The sequence below is a fragment of the Juglans regia genome, chromosome 14, assembly GCF_001411555.2.
Source record: "Juglans regia cultivar Chandler chromosome 14, Walnut 2.0, whole genome shotgun sequence".
NCBI lineage: Eukaryota > Viridiplantae > Streptophyta > Magnoliopsida > Fagales > Juglandaceae > Juglans > Juglans regia.
In genome coordinates, this window is record NC_049914.1 from 790,390 (window position 1) to 810,663 (window position 20,274).

At 36.3% G+C, this 20,274-nt stretch overlaps 1 protein-coding gene across 2 annotated transcripts; it reads left to right on the plus strand.

The window, feature by feature from the left end:
• The first annotated feature begins 6,397 nt into the window (after positions 1 to 6,397).
• On the plus strand, positions 6,398 to 20,143 carry LOC108982772 (protein transport protein SEC31 homolog B-like). Of its 2 annotated transcripts, none has more exons than XM_018954229.2 (22): positions 6,398 to 7,032; positions 9,315 to 9,369; positions 9,517 to 9,639; positions 9,966 to 10,062; positions 10,137 to 10,173; positions 10,301 to 10,406; positions 10,522 to 10,579; positions 11,604 to 11,701; positions 11,819 to 11,938; positions 12,313 to 12,355; positions 13,742 to 13,863; positions 13,935 to 14,062; positions 14,170 to 14,728; positions 14,844 to 14,948; positions 15,560 to 15,745; positions 15,829 to 16,042; positions 17,391 to 17,503; positions 17,634 to 17,789; positions 18,224 to 18,349; positions 18,422 to 18,704; positions 19,574 to 19,812; positions 19,911 to 20,143. In XM_018954229.2, exons 1-22 carry the CDS (start codon positions 6,710 to 6,712, stop codon positions 20,004 to 20,006), a joined length of 3,387 nt encoding a protein of 1,128 aa, XP_018809774.1. In that variant the 5' UTR covers positions 6,398 to 6,709; the 3' UTR covers positions 20,007 to 20,143. The 2 variants fall into 2 exon arrangements, with proteins under 2 accessions (XP_018809774.1, XP_018809776.1); XM_018954231.2 differs by having other exon boundaries at positions 14,856 to 14,948.
• Positions 20,144 to 20,274: the final 131 nt, after the last annotated feature.

Genomic DNA, 20,274 nt, shown 5'->3' on the forward strand with positions numbered 1-20,274 from the left:
CGACCTTCACTGCAAGCCCGCACGTGCCCACCATCCCCTCAGGTTGGGGCTCAGTGATGCAGGGTCACACCCATCAGATATACATTCAATAATATATATATATATATAAAAAAAACCTACGCATGAAACGACGTCTTGCCGGTTAATTAGAAATGAAATCCCCCCCCTCCCCCGATTCCCTCCCTCGCTCACTCTCGGACTCTCACTTCTCTCATCTCTGTCTCTGCTGCTGACCCAGCTCCGCTCATCCTCCTCTCTCTGAGTTTCCGGCGCGCACCCAGCTACCAGCGTCTCCTTCAACGTCGCCGTGCGCATCCGGTCCCTTTCTCTGCATCTCACCGAAGATCCGAATCCCGAACTCGAAGGTAAGAAACTCAAACCCTATCCTATTTTATTTTGTTGTGATTTATATTTTTAATGGAGATTGGAGGAAGGATGGGGTTTATCGGAGATGGAGGATGGGATTTTTGTGAATTGTGTGCTGTGGAGCTTAGATTGTGCATGTGTTTTGGTTTGAAATTTGAATGAGTCTGTGAAATGCATGTGAATTGTGTTTGTTTTCTCATTTCTGTAATTATTTCGGATTGGATTGGAATTGATTGTGTAATTAATTCGGATTGGAACCCCTAAATTAATTTAGGGCTCAAATCCGAAACCCTAAATTAATTTAGGGGGTATTTCGAAACCCTAAATTAATTTAGGTACCGGTTTAGGGGTTTCAATCTTTGAAACCCTTAAATTAATTTAGGGTTTTCAAATGAAACCCCTAAATTAATTTAGGGGTTTCAATCTTTGAAACCCTTAAATTAATTTAGGGTTTTCAAATATTGGAACCCCTAAATTAATTTAGGGCTCAATGTATAAAGAAGAAATTGCATGCCATTAAAATCTGGAAATTAACTTTGTGTGTGTATATATTATCCTCTAAATTTCTAATACCCTATTCTAGACTAGTAATGCTAGATATAATTTATACAAGTATACTAAGGATTTTCTTTAAAAAAAATGAGATTCATCATTAAAAAAAAAAATTATTCTTGTAAGTTTCACATTTACTAATCAAGTTTTTTCTCTAAAAAAAAATACACAAGACTTATCTACTCTAAATATAATTTTTCAACCCATGCATAATACTACATTTTAAAAATTATTTGATGTTATATTAAGAGATGAAGATTTTTTTAAAAAAAATAAATAAATAAAAAGATGTCATTTCTTCGTTAATATTTTTTAATTTGTTGGATGTGGACTTTTCTACCTTACTTAAATAAAGTTAATTTATTAACAACATATAGTGTATTTGTTGTTAATATACTTTATTACATTTATAACCAAATGATAGTGTGATACTTTTTTTTATTTTACTTTTCTTTTATGTTCATTATATAGTTGTTATGTTTTCTATTATTTCAGATTTCTTGTTTGCTTTAGTTCATGGATATGCCAGCGGATTCGAGTGCGAGCTCTCCTTTTTAGGCCGAGGGCACCCCTACCCCTACCCCTACACCTACCCCTCCTACTCATACCCCTACCCCTAGCCCTACGGCACCTTGCCCCGCCCCCAAGCCCAGCAAGAAACCTGCTTCAATAGTTTGGAGTCATTTTACCAAACTAGAGGGTGGTGACTCAAGTAACCCACAAGCCAAGTGTAACCATTGTGGCAAAATTTATGGATGCCACTATAGGAAACATGGCACCTCACAATTAAAGGTGCACTTAGAAGAGCAATGCAAAAAAAGTCCAATATTAAGATCATTACAAGATAAAAGCCAATCTAGGCTAGAAGTTGGACTTCAAAAAATGGCGGATGGGACTAGTGGGGGTGCAAGTTTGAGGGGGTATACTAAGTATGATCCCGATGAGTGTAGAAGACATCTAGCTCGTATGGTCATAATGGACGAGCTACCTTTTCAAATTGTAGACGGGAAAGGGTTCCAAGCGTATTCTCACTACTTGGAACCAAGGTTTAATATTCCCTCTCGCCACACGGTGGCAAAGGATGTAAAAAAGCATTTTTACATTGAAAAGGAGAAGTTGAGGGGTCAATTGGCGGATCAATTTATTTGTCTCACCACTGACACTTGGACATCGATCCAAAATTTTAATTATATGTCTTTGACTGTGCATTTTATTGATTGCCATTGGACATTACACAAGAAAATTATAAAATTTTGTAAAATCACCGATCATAAGGGTGAGACAGTTGGGAAGGCCTTGGAGGCTTCAATAAAAGAGTGGGGTTTGAGCCGAGTTGTTACAGTCACAGTCGATAATGCCTCGTCTAACGATGTTGCATTAGGACATTTGAAAACTTATCTTAGAGAGGCAAATAAGACACTTATGGGTGGTGAGTGTCTGCATGTGAGATGTGCAGCACATATTCTGAATTTGATTGTCAGTGATGGTTTGAGAGATCTTCATGACTCGATTGCTCGAGTTAGGACTGCTGTGAGATGGGTGAGATCTTCTCCTTCAAGGTTGGAGAAATTCAAGGTTGCTGCGAGATCTGCAGGTCTAACATCTAAGAAGGGTCTTTGTACTGATATGCCTACACGATGGAACTCAACATTTCTGATGTTGGAGGCGGCCCAAGAATATAGGCTGGCATTTGCATTATTGGGTGATGAAGACATTCAATATGTAAAATATTTTGATGATCACGGGGGATTGGGGAAACCCGTAGCTGATGATTGGGAAATTGTAACTATTTTTGTAGAGTTTTTGAGGCTTTTTTACGATATCACCACGAGGCTATCTAGAACTTTGTACCCTACATCCAATGTTGTATGCCAGCAAATATGTAGGGTAAAAGAAGAATTAGATGACATGGTCGCGGGTGGTCACATTAGGCTGCGGGAGATGGCATTGATTATGAGGTCAAAGTACGACAAGTATTGGGGAGATTTAACTAGGGCTAATATTTTGTTATATGTAGCTGTCGTCTTTGACCCGAGGTATAAGTTGGATGGCATGATATTTGGATTGGGCCTTGCGTACGGGCAAGTATGGGCGGAGCTTATTGCAGCAAGGGTTCGGGAAACCCTTACTAGATTATTTGATGAGTTTTCCACCCTGCGGGGTGGTAATATTGCGGCACCTACATCTACCCCCTCAGCCTCAGGCTCACAGTTTCCTGAAGTCGAGAGTGGGAAAAGGCGTAGATTGGAGTGGGGTGAGAGGTATGAGCAGACCCCCTTCCTCCGGACTTCTGTAGAGGCTCAGTCAGAGATAGACAGATACTTAGCAGCAGAGATTCTACCATTTTCACGAGATTTCGATATATTAAGTTGGTGGAAGGTGAATGCTGTGAAGTATCCCATCCTTGGAGAGATAGCCCGCACACTTTTGGCCATCCCTGTTAGCACAGTAGCCTCAGAGTCGGCCTTTAGCACCGGAGGACGTGTATTAGATTCATTTCGGAGTTCATTAGCTCCTGCCACTGTGGAGGCTTTGATTTGCACGCAGAATTGGATCAAGGGAACTCCAATTCATGTTCCGGATGTTCTTGAGTATGAGGAGGCCGACGTCGAGGAGAAGGGTGATGATCAGTCTGGATCTGGTATTTATTCTAATTTCTTATTTTCATTTAATTGGTATTCATTAATTTCATTTCAAATTTAATACTTATAGTGATACATGAGACGGCGTCTACGGCTACTTCCGATGCAGTATGACTTTTGTATTGGACTCACCATTGCCATGGTTTGCATAATTTCTTCCCTAATTGTTTTTTACATTTAAAATTTTGTTTCATTTTTATAACTTTTTAATTCTAATTTGTTTTATTTTTAACTTATTAATATTTCAGGTTTTTTGACTTATTAACTTTTATTTTTAACTTATTGATTTTCAGTCTCACAGTAATCGACATTCGACACAACTCAGTGAACTCACAACTACGGTTCCACCCCAAAATTAATTTTCTTAATTTACAATTATTGTAATGTTGTTACAATAGTTAATTATACAATTTGTAATATTTATTTTTTTTAGAAGCGTTTGTAATAGTGTAATAGTTTATTAGTTCTCTTAATTTGTATAATTGTAAACTATTTATTGTAGCATAGTGTCTTACTGCCTTAGTGATGAATATTACTTAATTATTTAATAGTTAAAACTTAATATCTACTTATATAAAAAAAATTATTTCTTTTCTGTTTTTAAATTTATATTTTTTTAAATCTAAATAATGGGCTCAAAGTGGCTTAAAACGAATTCTGGGCCAAAGGGGCCCAAAAACTGATTCTGGGCCATTTAGGGTCCAGAAAAAGTACTGGGCCGGAGGCCCAGTACCATGTGCGGGGGTACGGACGGGTGGGGGTCCACCCCAGCACCCCGAGCAGCAGACGGGGGACCCCGCCCCCGCCCATGCGGGGGCGGGGTCCGGGGAAAAAAATCCCACCCCCGCATATGCGGGGGCGGGTGGCGGGGGAGAGATGGCCCCGCCCCGTAGGGGGCGGGTATCACCCCTAATCTAAACCAACCCTTAAAAAAAAACACAAATTTAGTAACATTAGAATGAAGTTAGATTTAGATCCTATGGACTGAACAAACCGACCAAACTGGATCAGGCAACTGTCTAGTCCAGTCATTTTGGGGGTTCAGGCCAGTCCAAGGTAGCAAAATCCCAAGCCGAAACGATTTGGTCTGGTCCAAAAAAACCATCCGGACCAGACCAAAATTTCCCCTATTTGGCTGCTAATTTTTCTGAGTTCCATCGCTATTTCCAAAAATTCTTGAAGCAGCTACGACCACCGCTGCAAAGCCTACAAAGCAGCTACGACCACCGATGCATAGTGCCAAATTATATGACTTTTAACTACAACAGTATATTATACTCAGAGGTCATTGTGAGTAACAATACATACCCAATATATTTCACAACATGTATTTTAAAATAAATATATTTTTATAAAATATATTATCTTTATAAGATATTTTATAAAAATACTCTCATTTAAAAACATATTTATGTAATGTTTTAAAATGACTAACCCTCCCAGTTGTATTCCAATTCTATGCAGATATTGTAATTGGAATAAAATGATCGTGAAGATAAATAGTTTAGTCTAAAAAAAAATTTCTATAAAAATAAATTTAAAATTGACTTGTCTTGTTGTGACACGTTAGATTATAAAGTAAATTTAATATATTATATAAAATAATATCAACTTGTGAATTTATTTTTATAAGATTTATTTATGACTGTAGCACTTATCAATTAAAAAAACATGACTAACATGATTTTTAAGTTATTTTCAAACAAAGTTTATTATCTTTGGAGAGGATATTTTTGAAGTCTCAACAAAATGGTTGGATTTTTTCGTTTCGGCATAATACTTTAATATATTATACATCTTCATTGAGTTTCGTTTTGGCTAATTTTGAACTATATTTTATTTCACACTATTATAATGATAATTTTATAACTTTTTTTAATTAGGCTGGCCTTTTCATAAATTTTAAATTTAGATAGGAGTCATTCATGGAATTTTAAAATTTAAAAAGATTTATATAATTTATTTTTTTAACTTTAAATATATTCCCTCGTTCTTTTTTTTTTAAATTTCATTATTTTAATAACTTATTGAATCTTTATTTTTTGTCACCTCAAATTTATGATTTTTTAATATTATATTTTGACACCAATAACTATATATATATTTAATGTTTATATATATATAGCTAACCTTGGAATAGTACATCAGAATACTTCTTGTCTCAAATATTCTATTCTACTATTTAAACCGGAATGATCACTATTATGAAATTTAAAACATTGATTTTCACCATTTAATACACAAAATAATAATAAAAATATTGCTACATGTATAGTTTTTTTAACAAAAGTAAAGTTATAAACTGTTATTTATGTAATATATTATAACTATTTCATAATGAAAATAACTTTACAAATTGATGTGTTATATTAAATCATATTAATTTATAAATTTATTTTTATGATATTTATCTAATTAAATCATATTTCAAATAATAATAATAACATAAGAGAAATTATGTTTGTAGTCTTATGGTATATAAATTATACGTATTTTTTTAAAAAAAATAAATAAATTTGATATTCATATAAAAAATTATTTTTTAATAATAAATAAGATTATTTTGTATATATATTTACACTATATGATTGTATCTAGTATTATTTAATAACATAATTGAAAAGAAATATTTTACTATGTCTTACATCTCACATTTAATTTTAACTTTTATTTTTTTATTTTCTCAGCTACCGGCTGCTAAATAGAAGAACTGAGTTTAGAAACTTGCACGACACATGTAATTCTCTTGTTGGTTTTCTGACAACGATGCACAAAGGCCTCGGCTACAACCTCCCCTCCTCAATAAAAAAACCTTAGAAAAACTAAAAAATAAAACAAAAAACGACAATTACGAAAAAATCACACTCGCGATCACGAAGAGCCATAACTCTCTCTCGCAGAGGGTGAAGAAAGTGAGTCTCTTCACACTCTCTCTCGCGCGCGCGCGCGCACGCATTCATAATCTCTCTCTCAGATCAGATCGGAACTTCCGAACCCCAACTTCTGAAGTTTTCGTCCAGTTTGTGTATACCTGATCCATTCTGTTCAATTCATTTCCCACTCAGTCTATAATACAGATCATATATACATAATATATTAGGTAGGAGTTTGAATTTGGATTAGTAGATTGGGGTCTGAATTTGAGAGAAATGACTTGTGTAAAAGGAGTGGGTAGATTGGCGTCGGTGGCGTTGGCGCCGGACTCGCCCTACATGGCGGCGGGGACGATGGCCGGGGCTGTGGATCTGTCTTTCAGCTCTTCCGCGAGCCTCGAGATCTTCAAGCTCGATTTCCAGTCCGAAGATTGGGAGCTTCCTCTTATCGGCGAGTCGCCGAGCTCCGAGCGCTTCAACCGCCTCTCCTGGGGCAAGGCCGCTGCCGGATCCGCTTCCGAGCAGTTCTCTCTCGGTCTCATCGCAGGTGGACTTGTTGATGGTACCATTGATGTCTGGAACCCCCTCGCTCTGATCCGGTAATTGTTTTGTTGGTACTCTTTGATTTGCTTTATGGAAGTTTTTGGGTTTAATTGAATTGGTTTGGGGGAGTTTGTTTTTGAAAGTGAAGCAGAAATATGTAATGCGCACGCATTTTTTCGTAAAGCGCATGCATTGTTTTCGTAAAAATTTGAAAGATTTAATTGATGGCACCCAGTCAAATGATAGAATATCTGGTGTCGGATTGAATGGTATGCTAGGTGGGAATTTTATGACTTATCTCCGTTGAGGGGATTTCGGTTTCTATTTAGTTGAAGTGTGGGGGGTTTTCTTTTTCATTTTTTCCCCATTCCTTACCATCTTAAGGATTGGCACACAAACCAAACCATGTCACTTCATTTAATTATTATAATTTTTTAAAATTCTTACGTAAATTATAATAAACAATTCATTTTTTTTAATTTTTAAAATAAAAATTATATTAAAAAATTATATTTTAATAATATTTATTATCTTTCAACTTTTATCTTGTAAAACCAATCAAGGCCTAATTATTTTTTTTATTCGTAAACAAGATTTTAGTGGTCAAATAGCGTTTGCCTATGCGTGACCATTTTGAAATTGACGCAGACTTTGTACTTCGGACGCATTAAATTGTACACGGTCACCTGATGAAAAATTCATATTTTTAACGGCCTTTCAAGGGTTTTTTTTATTCTTCTTTTTAATATGGTGGTTGGCTGCTGGGACTTATGCGTTCATGTGATTAAAATTTGTTCTTTGAGATTCATGTTCGGGTGTGGATTGGATTATTGGTAGTTTTGCAGCCAGAAATGGTTCTAACAAGTCTCTGGAACCTCTCTAGCTAATGAAACAAGTTCATTTAAGATTCGTTAGAAAGGATTTGAGAAGGAATCTGGAAGAAGATAGCATTTAGTGGAAGAGGGTGGATGTAATTTTCGGGTCTGTGATTTGAGTTATTAATGGATTTTGATTTAAAAATGAATTGCGATAACTGGTTGATATGAATTGAATTGTGACTGATGGATGTTTCTCAAATTTTTTACAAGGAAGATAAATTTGATTAATGATCAAAGAGGCATTATCCAAGTACACAGGGCGTAAGATACACCTAACTAAACAATGTAAATTTCTCAGGTATATTTGATTTACATGAAATTGGAGGAAAAAAAATGAAAAATGCTTTTTAGCCCATGAGTACTCGAATGATGGGTTACTGTTGGTGGTGAATTTTACTTCACTCTGGTTAAAAAGTTGGGTAAATACATTATTTCTTTCTAATGATAATTAATTTTTCATTGCATCACTCATAGGTGCTTGTATATGACCGTATTTGGGCTTTTGTCTATTCTTACGATCAATAAAAATTTTATTTACCGATAAAAAAAAATGATAATTAATTTTATATTACAACTTGTTTGGGAAGGAAAATGGATTTTTTTTTTTTAGTTTCTTGATATGTGTTTTGGATAGAGACCATCATAGTTAGTTTTTTTTTTTTTTCTAGTTTACTCTACTGGGGGCAAATGTTATTTTGAAATTCCAGCATTTTTTTGTTTGGTGTTTACCCGATTCTTATATTTCATTACTAAATTGAATTGGCTACCCATGTCTTCTTATTTGCTCTATATACAGGACGAATCTTAATATTGGATGCTTCTGTTCCAGATCTTTCTTTTTGAATTTTATGGTTTTGGTTTTCTTTAGACTTGTATAATATGTCACTAGAAAGTGCTGTTGAACGTGAATCCCAACCCCCCCTCCTCTTGGTGTCTGTGTCCTTTGGTTCTCCTGATTGATTCTGTGTTAAGAGGATTTGGCAGTTGATGGTAACTAAAGACTCCATGCTGTTCAACAACTAGAGAGAAAAAAGGACTGAAAAAAATGGCTCAGATGAATCTTATCATGTTTTTGTTACTTTTTCTTCATGTATTTATGTGTGAATCTACTCATCGGGAAAAAAAACCTTACCCTTGAATCTATAAAGTCAATTTATATTATACCTTTCTTTTTCTCCAGGGAGAAGATGGGCGAGTCTCACCCTTTTAGTAAGGGTTTTTAGCAAGTTATTAAAACAGATTATTGTTTATGTATTGCTTGCTAGAATTCCTGGTAGAAGATGTTTTCTTTTACTACTTTTCTTATCTTCCTTCTGTCTCTGTTAGGGCTTTTGTTATGAGTATGCTGATCTCTATGAGTTGGTGTCAATCAATTACTGCATAAATGTGCTGTTTTGGATAGTTTTTTGCTTCCTTCTATACATCATTGCCGTCTTTGTTGTTTTTACCTTTTTCCTCAGTTCCGAAGCAAATGAAAATGCTCTTGTTGGACATCTCTCGCGGCATAGAGGACCAGTAAGTACTCTACTTTTGCATCATGTCAGCCTTCTATTTGTTGATGTTTGTTCATCCCTTGGTCAGTTTTGATTGTTATCAAATTCATGCTATATTGAACTGATAAAAAAAGGTCATTCTATATTGGGCGTTTTCTTTTCAATTTAGGTACGTGGTCTTGAATTTAATGGTATTACACCAAACCTGCTTGCATCTGGGGCTGACGATGGTGAAATTTGCATCTGGGATTTGGCAAACCCTGCAGAACCTTCTCATTTTCCACCCCTGCGGGTATGTAGTGCTACTTGTAACTCCTGTATATGAAGTCTTTTCTCAATAGGTTCTATGATTTCCTGGGGCATGCTTATGTGCTCTCTCTCTCTCTCTCTCTCTCTCTCTCTTTGTGGCGAAATTTAGGTTGGGTTGGGGGTGTAGCTTATAGGTATTAAAATTGGGAGGATTGCCTTTCCTTAAATGTATTTGGAAGTATAGAGACTTTGCTTGGCCCAATTATTTATTTTGGGACCAAGATCTGGACATATTTTGATTCCAGCCAACTCTCTCTCTCTCTCTCTCTCTCACACACACACACACACACATCTTATATCTTTTTGCAGGGTGGCAATCCTGCTGCGCAGGGAGAAATTTCGTTTTTATCTTGGAATAGTAAGGTTCAACATATATTGGCATCCACATCATATAGTGGGACAACTGGTGAGGAAGGAATATAGTTTTTGAATTATTTTTTCTATTTAATTTCTGTAATGTGTTCTATTTTTTCTGTCTAGTGGTTTGGGACCTAAAGAAGCAAAAACAAGTTATAAGGTAATCTTTTCACTACTGATGCGATGTATTCTGTGTGTGTGCATGCTGTTTTGTAAAAGTTCCAGTCTGATACAATTTCTCAAAATGATCTTTTTAAACACCTCACATGACCTCTGTCTACTTACAGCTTTTCAGACTCGGTTAGAAGGCGGTGCTCTGTTTTGCAGTGGAATCCTGATTTTGCAACTCATCTTGTTGTTGCATCGGATGAAGATACTTCACCCTCTGTGAGGGTATTGTGTTTGCGACTGATGTTGACTTTACTTAGGCTTAAATGTCTTTTGGGTTATGTAATTAGAAAAATGTAGTGTTTTATTCATTAGTTTACTGTGATGTTTGTCCAAGCAGCTGTGGGATGTGCGAAATGTAATGTCACCACTTAAAGAGTTCACGGGACATACTAAAGGTAATGATGACATGTTTTTTTTTTTTTTTTTTAATTTACTTATGTTTTATCAGTTTCCTTTCAGGTAAATGCTGTTTTGGGCTATCATTAGCTATGCATTTGTTGTCAAAATTTTGTTTCTATCCCCACCATACCACCATATGGTCTAAAATTATCCAATTTGACTGGACAGCAATTGCTTGTTAATAGTGCTATGCTTCTTATTGGAACTTTTTGCCATTTATATATTTAATCGGTGGGAAGTTATTTTAGTTTTCCTTAATGATGATCTTTTGATGCAACAAGTAGTATGGCAGCCCACAAATTGCAGAATGCAGAAGATGGTTCTTATTTCTCTTGTCTAATGTGGTGTATTTGGAGGGAAATGAATGATAGGATTTTTGAAGATCGAGAGCAGATGATGGAGGAGTGTAGAATTTTCTTTTCAATACTTCGTTCTTTTGGGTTACTTTTATAGATTTTAATAGGCTGAGCATCGATGATTTTCTTATTTCTAATCAACTGTTCCTCATTTATACTTCGTGTAACTGGGCTATAGTTTTCTTATTTCTTTTCATAATTCTAACTAAGGAGTTACATCAAGCATAACCTGAACCCAACCTCTATATGTGCACATTTGTGTGTGTACACACACAGATTATCAATGAGTGCAGTAGCTATGTATGCATGATTAAGTGGGAACTTCCCAAAGAAATCGACTCCATCACAAAAGGATCGACGTTCTCCAAGCAAGAGTTATGTTGCTTATTAAAATTTTTTAAAATTTTGAATCCTTATTAATTGTTGCTTGATTGTATATGTCACTAAATGCCACATTTCTAGACTGTAATGCCTTATACTTTGCTTTATAATCCCTTACATGTATGTAAAGGTTTGAACTCCTATCTGTTTTTCTGGTTGCTACTGATTGGAGCAATAGTTATGCTTTTAATGCTACACATTGTTCTAGCTATGCTGTTCCTATACTTCCCCACATCCAGTTGTAACATTGTCATCATATTTTGTCATGCATGTACTGCACTAGGTATAATTGCAATGGCGTGGTGTCCTGTTGACAGTTCCTATTTGATTACTTGTGCCAAAGATAATCGAACTATTTGCTGGGACACTGTTTCTGGAGAGGTATGAACTCTGGCATTCCTTACCATGGTCCTGCAATTTTATAATGAATTCTATTGAATTATGATTTTCTTCTGGGTTGTGATATGTTGATGCTTCTTCATATATATTTTGACTCAGATTGTCTGTGAATTGCCTGCTGGCACCAACTGGAATTTTGATGTACACTGGTATCCAAAGATACCTGGGGTCATATCAGCATCTTCATTTGATGGAAAAGTTGGCTTTTATAACATTGAGGTATCTGCCTTTTTCTTCATGGATCTATGCAAATGGTTTTGCTTTATTTTAGTCTTAGGGCTACTTATGTCAAGTTGGCAACAATTTAATAGAAGCAATTGACTGGAGAAAGTGACACTTTTATTTATTTATGTTATTTAACATTTTTTTATGATCTGGCTTGGGCATGTGGAATATAGTTCCTATGAAAATCTGATCTTGAAATTACTAAAGAGCACCAAGATGGTTTTTGCTTTTATTTGTGTTTTCTTTATATGTTCTTTTGTTGGTTTTTCCACCCTGGTAGAGCTGGTTGACTCTTTCATATAATGGCCTAGCTTGAAATCATCTTTTGTTGCCATCTGTATTCATTGATTTTACATACCCTTTTATAGGGTTGCAGTCGGCATGGTGTTGGCGAGAGTGAGGTTGGTACAGGTAATATATTTCTTACCGATTTAAGTATCATGAACTATTTCATCAAATTATGCATGATGGTTGATAGTGCACTGTATCTATGTGGCACACCACAACTTGTTGGCATGTCAGCTTCTTTCTTAAAAGGTTTGGGGGTACAAGACATGGATTTTTTTCTCCTATATGTTAGATCAGTTGGTTATGAAATAAGCAGATTAGAGGCTGTGTATTTTGTCTTTGGTTTTCATGCCTTGAACTCAGTTATTTGATCCTTTCTCGAAATGGTAGGTTTAAGTTGACAAGAAAGGAATATGACAATTTATGAATTCTGATTTTATTTTTGTTTTGGAATTTTAAAAGTGTAATTGTTGCAAAAATGATAGTTAGTTGGTGAAGAGTGAATTCATATAGAGAAGAAAAGATTTTTTTTTTTTTTTGATAGGTAAAAAGAAGTTTTTTTGATCCACGTAAATAGGCAAAGCCCGAGTACACAAGAAGTATACAAGAAAGACCCTACTTACAAACTACGTGCTACTGATAGTAGCGTGCAAAACATTAAGACTCACTCCATCCCATACAATAGAAGAGGCCCAGAGCAACAAAGTATGAAAGAAGAAGTCCCTAAAACTGTCCAGAGAGAGTTCATTATCCTCAAAGCAATGGCCATTTCTTTCGTTCCATGTGCACCACATTAAACATAAAGGTACCATCTTCCATGCATTAGCAATTTGGCGATCGCCCCTAATCCCTCGCCAACAAGACAATAGATCTATCGCCCTCTTAGGCATGACCCATGTGATACCAAGTCTCAAGAAGATTGCATCCCACAATACCTTAACTACTTCACAATGAAGAAGAAGGTGATCCACTAATTTGCCGTTACGTTTGCACATGTAGCACCAATCCATGATGTAGAGTCCACGCTTTCTTAACTTGTCAATTGTTAAGATTTTACCATGGGAGGCCAACCAACCAAAGAAAGCAGCAACCTTGAGTGGAGCATTGCTCTTCCAAATGCTCTTCCACGGGAAAGCATTAGGGGAATGGTTCGCCAAGGCCTTGTAGTATGAACGAACTGAAAATTTCTTGTTCCTTGTGCATGCCCAGAGTAAGCTATCCTCCCCTCCTGCCCTAGGCTTCAGCGCATATAAGATTATGTAGAAATCAGTGATGGCTCCCACCTCCCAATCCTGGACAGTTCTGGTGAATCTCACAGACCAATAGAGAAGAAAAGAAATTATGCATCCTAAGCAGTAATTGACGGATTTCTGCATGCAAATAAACACTTTGTCCTACCCCTAACCACCCCCTAAACCCTTTATTTTCATATGTTTTCTGTATCGATTCCATTGCCTGTTGAAATTCAGTATCCTAGTTACCTTTTATCCATCCATCTCTTCTATGCAGCTCCTCTGAGGGCTCCAAAATGGTGTAAACGTCCTGTTGGTGCGTCTTTTGGCTTTGGTGGCAAGCTTATGTGGTTTTGCCCTAGGCCCTCTCTGGCAGGTGTGCCAGCTGGTGGTTCAGAGGTATCTTTATTGATGAGTGTATTTGTTCTGTTAGGATAAATTTGTTTGTTCATTTTTCCCACTTTGTACAGGTTTATGTGCACAACTTAGTAACTGAAGACAGTTTGGTTAGTCGATCATCTGAGTTTGAAACTGCAATACAAAATGGGGAAAGGTCTTCGCTGAGGGTACTATGCAATAAAAAATTACTAGAATCTGAGTATGTTATCTTTACTGAGGAATGGATTATTTGTCTTTTTCTTTCTGTCATGAGTAGTTGGCCCGTCACTTGTGCATATCTTGATTCCTTTTGAGTTGTTTTAACAGAGCAGAGGATGACCGTGAAACATGGAGCTTCTTGAAGGTTATGTTTGAAGATGATGGGACAGCAAGAACAAATCTGCTTGCCCACCTAGGTTTCAGTGCACCTGCTAACGAAAAAGAGTGTGTTCAAGATGCTCTTTCCCAGGAAGTAAATGCACTTGGACTTGAGGATACAGTAGCTGAGAAGGTTGGATCTGTGGGTGATACAGAAGCAACTATATTTCCTACTGATAATGGTGAAGATTTCTTTAACAATCTTCCTAGCCCCAAGACTGATACACCATTGTCCACCTCTCGTGGTAACTTTGCTATTGTGGATACTGCACATGATTCGAACCAGTTGCAACAGGAACCAGATGTATTTGAGGAGAGTGCTGACCAAGCATTTGATGATGGTGTCCAACGTGCCTTAATTGTTGGAGATTATAAGGGGGCAGTTGCACAGTGCATATCTGCAAATAAAATGGCTGATGCTTTAGTTATTGCTCACGTTGGTGGTGCATCCTTGTGGGAGAGCACTCGTGATCAATACTTTAGGATGAACCTTTCACCTTACCTAAAGGTAGTCCAACTATTCATCTTGAAGAGCTTTTTTCTTTAACTTTAATGAATGTATCAGGCTTGTTGATCTTTTATTTGTATTATATTTTTAAGGACTCTCTCATTACATGGGCCAGTTTCACTCTCAGGTTGTTTCTGCTATGGTGAACAATGATCTCCTGAGCATTGTCAATACCAGACCCCTGAAATTTTGGAAAGAAACGCTTGCTCTTCTCTGTAGTGTAAGTTTCATAACTCTTGATGAGGAAAATGTAATTTATTTTGATATTGTAAGTTATTTTTTTTATGCGAGATTTGAAAAAATTTTCATTAATATCCAAGTAAAGAAATAAGTTATCTTGCCCTTTTTGGGCCATCATGATCTTCAGTGTTTTGCAGTTTTGATGTGCATTTTACACTGCAGTTTTTCTGCCTTTTTCATGTTCATATTAGCCAGATCATATGTATATCCTTGCATGCCTGATGCCACTGCCCCCGCAGCTGCATTTAGTTGCATGAATTGGCAGAGTGACTCTTTCTTTTTGCAGTGGATTTTTGTGCCTTTTACGCTTTTAGGAATTTTTTTTATTACTTGTCGAAAAACGTATGGCCCTTGAAACCATGAAATAACAAGTTTCTTTTCTCGATTTATTGTGGACGATATGACCATTTGACCTGATATTGGCTTCTGCGCCTTGGCCCAAAAAGTCAGACCAGCCAAATCCAACATTTTTCTGTTAATTTTGGATGATAGCTATTGCTTAGTTTATGTGGAAGTATATGTATTGATCACGGAGTTATTGCATCTGGTACAATTGTTTTGCACTTATCATTAACATTGTTCAATTAACAGTTTGCACAGAGAGAGGAGTGGACTATGCTCTGTGACGCACTTGCTTCAAAACTAATGAATGCTGGTAACACGTTGGCTGCTACTCTCTGTTACATATGTGCCGGAAATATTGATAAGACTGTGGAAATTTGGTCAAGGAGTCTTCAAACCGAGCATGAAGGGAAATCCTATGTCGATCTTCTTCAGGTTAATTTGGTACTTTGAGGGGTTCATTTAAACATGTATACTCTGGCCAGAAAGCTTATTTTTTTCTTTAATTATTTGATTAGGATTTGATGGAAAAGACTATTGTTCTTGCCTTGGCAACTGGGCAAAAGCAATTCAGTGCATCTTTGTATAAGCTTGTTGAGAAGTATGCTGAAATTTTAGCAAGCCAAGGGCTTTTAACAACAGCAATGGAGTACCTTAAACTTTTAGGCTCTGATGAATTGTCACCTGAGCTCATGATCTTAAGAGATCGTATTGCATTCTCTACAGAACCTGGTATGAGCTTTTGGAATATCTTTGATGTAATGTTTGAACCCCATTGGATGCAATATGAATTTTTTTGTTATTTTTTGTTATTATTTTTTTGTCATTTTTTATTTTCCATTTTGATTTGTAATTAAAATGGAAAATAACAAGTTAGTGCTAAATGATATTCTTTCTCCAAATACTTGTGCAGATCAAGTCAGGTGTAGCCAGAGTTAAGTTGTATCTGGCGGGGATATCTGTTATTTCTTTTTTTTTTTCCCTCTTTTGTTGAATGAAACTTGTTCATGGTTTTTTCCTATACAAACTTGAGAATTTTGATTTAGTTAACCATGGGCTTATCCTTCATTTTAAAATTGCATTCTACTGTGTTCCGAATGTTCTTTAATTGTATCTATAGGTGACATTACTGTCATTGGTGCACAACAGTAATGCCCTACAAACTTGTTCTGAAATATTACAAAATGGCTGGAGCAATGCCCTAGTAGAGTCTCTATTTTGGTGGTTTTAAGGGCTAGGGACAAGGTTCTTCCTCTCATGTAACCAATGGCCAACATCACCTTCTGATGGAACAAAGCAATACTAGTCCAAGTATCTGTCTGTTTGCTAGCTTTACTTCAATGTTTTTATTGTGGGCCATTCGCTTTCTTGTGGTCATTTGCTGATCAATTGGTGAAGAAGAAATGCAAGACTTGGGCGTGGGAGAGTAGTATCAATGAGTAACCAACTAGGTTTTGGAAATCCTTTTAATTTTTTTTGTGTACTTTGAACTATTTCTGTGGGGAGTGGTCATTACTGATACACATTATTGCTTTTAAACTATGTGCTTGGAATAAGAGAAGGGAAATTAACTGGAGATGTCTGGTTCCTTCCCCATTGCTTATGCTGACTGATTTAACTTTTACCAAATTAAACCTAGCAATTTAGTCTCTGCTCAGGCAAGATTGTTTTAAGCCGCATGGTGCTTGTGTTTTGTATTGTTATCTCCAATTAATCTTGTAGGACAATATCTTGAAATTAGTAGAATCACATTGTATTGACATTGACACGAAGTCGAACACCATATAAGAAATTTGATATGGTTTATTTATTATACCAGGAAATAATTCACCTAATAATTAGAACAATTCAGTTTCTGTCAAATCTTTTAAAGATGGATGATTTTTCTAGTTATTTTAAAACATCCAACGACCGGAAGGTGATTTTTTTTTTTAGAATCAAATATTACCAGATGGTGAACTTCTTTCTTATTAACTTAAAAAAAAGTGAACTTTCTTGATTAAGTTATTAGGTAATGGTCTTCTCTCTTTTGCCTCCCTATTTGGTTTCAGTTTATGAATTTCTTTTACGTCTGTTGCAGAGAAAGAAGCCACAGGTATGGCCTTTGAGAGCTCTCAAACACAAAGTGCAGCAATATATGGTGCTGATCAATCCAATTTTGGCTTGGTTGATTCCTCTCAATCTTATCAACAGGTTTTCTATCCATGAATCTCTTTTTCTTTTGAGATGTGGTGGTTTCAGCTGCTGTCTAATTGCCAACTTTATTTCGTTACTCTGAGGCTATTCTTATATATGCATTTTTGCAATGATGTTTGCTGCTTAGGAAACAGCACCATTACATATGCAGCCAAATGGTCCTAGCAATCCATATGGTGGAAATTATCAGCTTCCTGCTGGCTCTCCTTATGGAGGGGGATATGGTGCTCCTACCTCATATCAGCCACCAAATATATTCCTTCCAGCCCAGACACCTTCCCAGGTACTTTTGTGTTATAGGCTTGCTCTAGTACTACCTAATTTCATTTATATTTGATATATTGACTTTCATTGTAACTTAGCCCTGCTAGCATATTTTTATTTTTAATACTCCTAGTGTACTTGGGCTATCTTTCTATCAATGAATTAACTTATTACCTATAAAAAAAGAGCATATTTTTATTTTTATTTGGTAGTATATTTATACTGCCCAAGTGTTACATGAATCGATCATATTCACACCCTTATGGCTAGTAGCAATTGGCTTATGATCTTCTGACTTGAACTTGATCTCTCCATCACCTGTGTATTATGATCTGTATAGTTTTGTCATCAAACAACCGTAAGTTGCATATATTATCTAGATATTTTATGTGTCGCTGACTCTCGGTAATTTTTTTGTGCTAGTTTTGTGACTTTTTTTTCCTTTTCCATTAGCCAAATTTTCAGGCACCTCCCGTCACCACCCAACCCGTTGCGAGGCCCTTTATTCCTGCAACTCCTGCTGCACTTAAAAATGTGGAGCAATATCACCAGCCCACATTGGGTTCTCAGCTTTATCCTGTATGTAGATTTACTTTTGATCTGTGCGTGTGCGCTTGGGTGCAGTGATAAAATTCTTTGCATGTGTTCCAGGGAACCACTAACCCTACTTATCAACCCATTCGACCTGGGACTGGTTCAGCTGTCCCTGTTACATCACAACCCAGTGCATTTCCTGGCCATAGAATGCCACAGGTAGTAGCTCCCACCCCACCCACAAGGGGATTTATTCCGGTTAATTCAGGGGTTGTTCAAAGACCTGGGATTGGTTCAATGCAACCACCCAGTCCTACTCAGGCAGCTTCTGCACAACCAACAGTCACGCCCGCAGCTCCACCACCCACAGTGCAAACAGTTGATACTTCAAATGTACCAGGTAGTTTTCTTATAAATATTATTTCACTTAATTTAATAAGGGTTCTCAAGACGTAATGTCTCTTGGCTTTTAATGGTTCTGTTTAGTCTTTGAGTTTTATATGAAGTCTACATTAACATATAGTTGATTCAAGACTTATCAAATGAAAATATAAAAGGAACAGCTGCAGCTACACTGAATTTGTTATGCATTGCATTGCTTATAAAAAAATTATTATGCTCTGTGTTGAAGAGGTTCTGATGGGAAGTTGGCAGTCTTCTGTCCATTACAAAGTTTGGTTTTGGAAATTTTTCTCACCCACATCTGAATCAAAGTTCATTCTGTGTAGAAGAAAAAAATCCAGAAAATATGATGGTAATAAGCACTAGTTGTTTGTTTTTCCAAATTTATTCCATTTTGGTCTGTTTGTCTGGCAATTTCAGAGCTCTGGGTTTGAATATGCTCTTGGTTGAACTAATGATTTCTTATGCCTGGTTAGCCATGTGTTACCTACTGCAATGAAGAAATGAAAAGGAAGTTATAGAACAATGTTCTCATACGCAGCCAATCTTGGAGTTTGGTCATATCAAGACAAAAACAAAAAAACAAATAAGTTAAATAAATTGAAGCAAACAAGCATCTTGAAATCTTCTTCTTCTTCTTTTTTTTTTTTTTTTTTTTAGCTTGTGGCATTTTAAAGTTTTTTCTGCCTTCTGGCTATTGTTTAATATATCATATTTTAGTTTCATTTAATGTGTTGATGTTAGTTTCAAATAGGTTTTTACTTATCAAAAAAAAGTTTCAAATAGGTTTTTACTATATGCTGTTCTTACTCATTCACCTTGCCATTTGGTGCTAATGTCAACGCTTGCTTTGCTGAATTCCCCCAGTCCACCAAAAGCCTGTCATTGCAACATTGACAAGACTTTTCAACGAGACATCAGAAGCGCTAGGTGGTTCGAGGGCAAATGCAACTAAGAAGCGGGAAATAGAAGACAATTCCAGGAAACTAGGTGCCTTGTTTGCAAAACTGAATAGTGGGGACATATCCAAAAATGCTGCTGAAAAGCTCGTTCAGCTCTGCCAGTCTTTGGACAATGGTGATTTCAGTACCGCACTTCAAATCCAGGTAAAGTTCTTTTTTATACATAACCTTGGTTTAAGTTTGCAAAACTCACGATAATTAGTTATACTTGTTTTTCCTTTTTTGGCTACTTCTTGATTCAGGTATTACTTACAACCAGTGAGTGGGACGAGTGCAACTTCTGGCTCAATACACTAAAGCGAATGATCAAGACAAGGCAGAATGTGAGATTGCACTAAACGAGGTTAATATAGTATCGAGAAAGTGGTTTTTTTTTTTTTTTTTGGCCCTTGAATTCCAAAATTCATAGATGGTTTACCTTTTCTTTTTGGATGTTTTCCAGTTTTTAGTGAGCTGCTGGAAGTTGTTTTCTTTGTTATATAATCTCAATTTTCTTTTCTGGCCTCGAAACTGTACCATCCTTGTGATTTTATCATTAATATAAACATGAAGTTTTGAATAATATAACAAGATTCGTTTAGATTAGTGGCATGTGAATGTCCTCGT

What these genes read in the sequence shown, in the direction of transcription:
- LOC108982772 (XM_018954229.2), top strand. Translation starts at nt 6,710, where the DNA reads ATGACTTGTGTAAAAGGAGTGGGTAGATTGGCGTCGGTGGCGTTGGCG. An exon ending in ATCATATAGTGGGACAACTG is followed by an intron (nt 10,063 to 10,136) that starts GTGAGGAAGGAA and finishes TTTTCTGTCTAG; the next exon opens with TGGTTTGGGACCTAAAGAAG. An exon ending in TGCCAGCTGGTGGTTCAGAG is followed by an intron (nt 13,864 to 13,934) that starts GTATCTTTATTG and finishes CACTTTGTACAG; the next exon opens with GTTTATGTGCACAACTTAGT.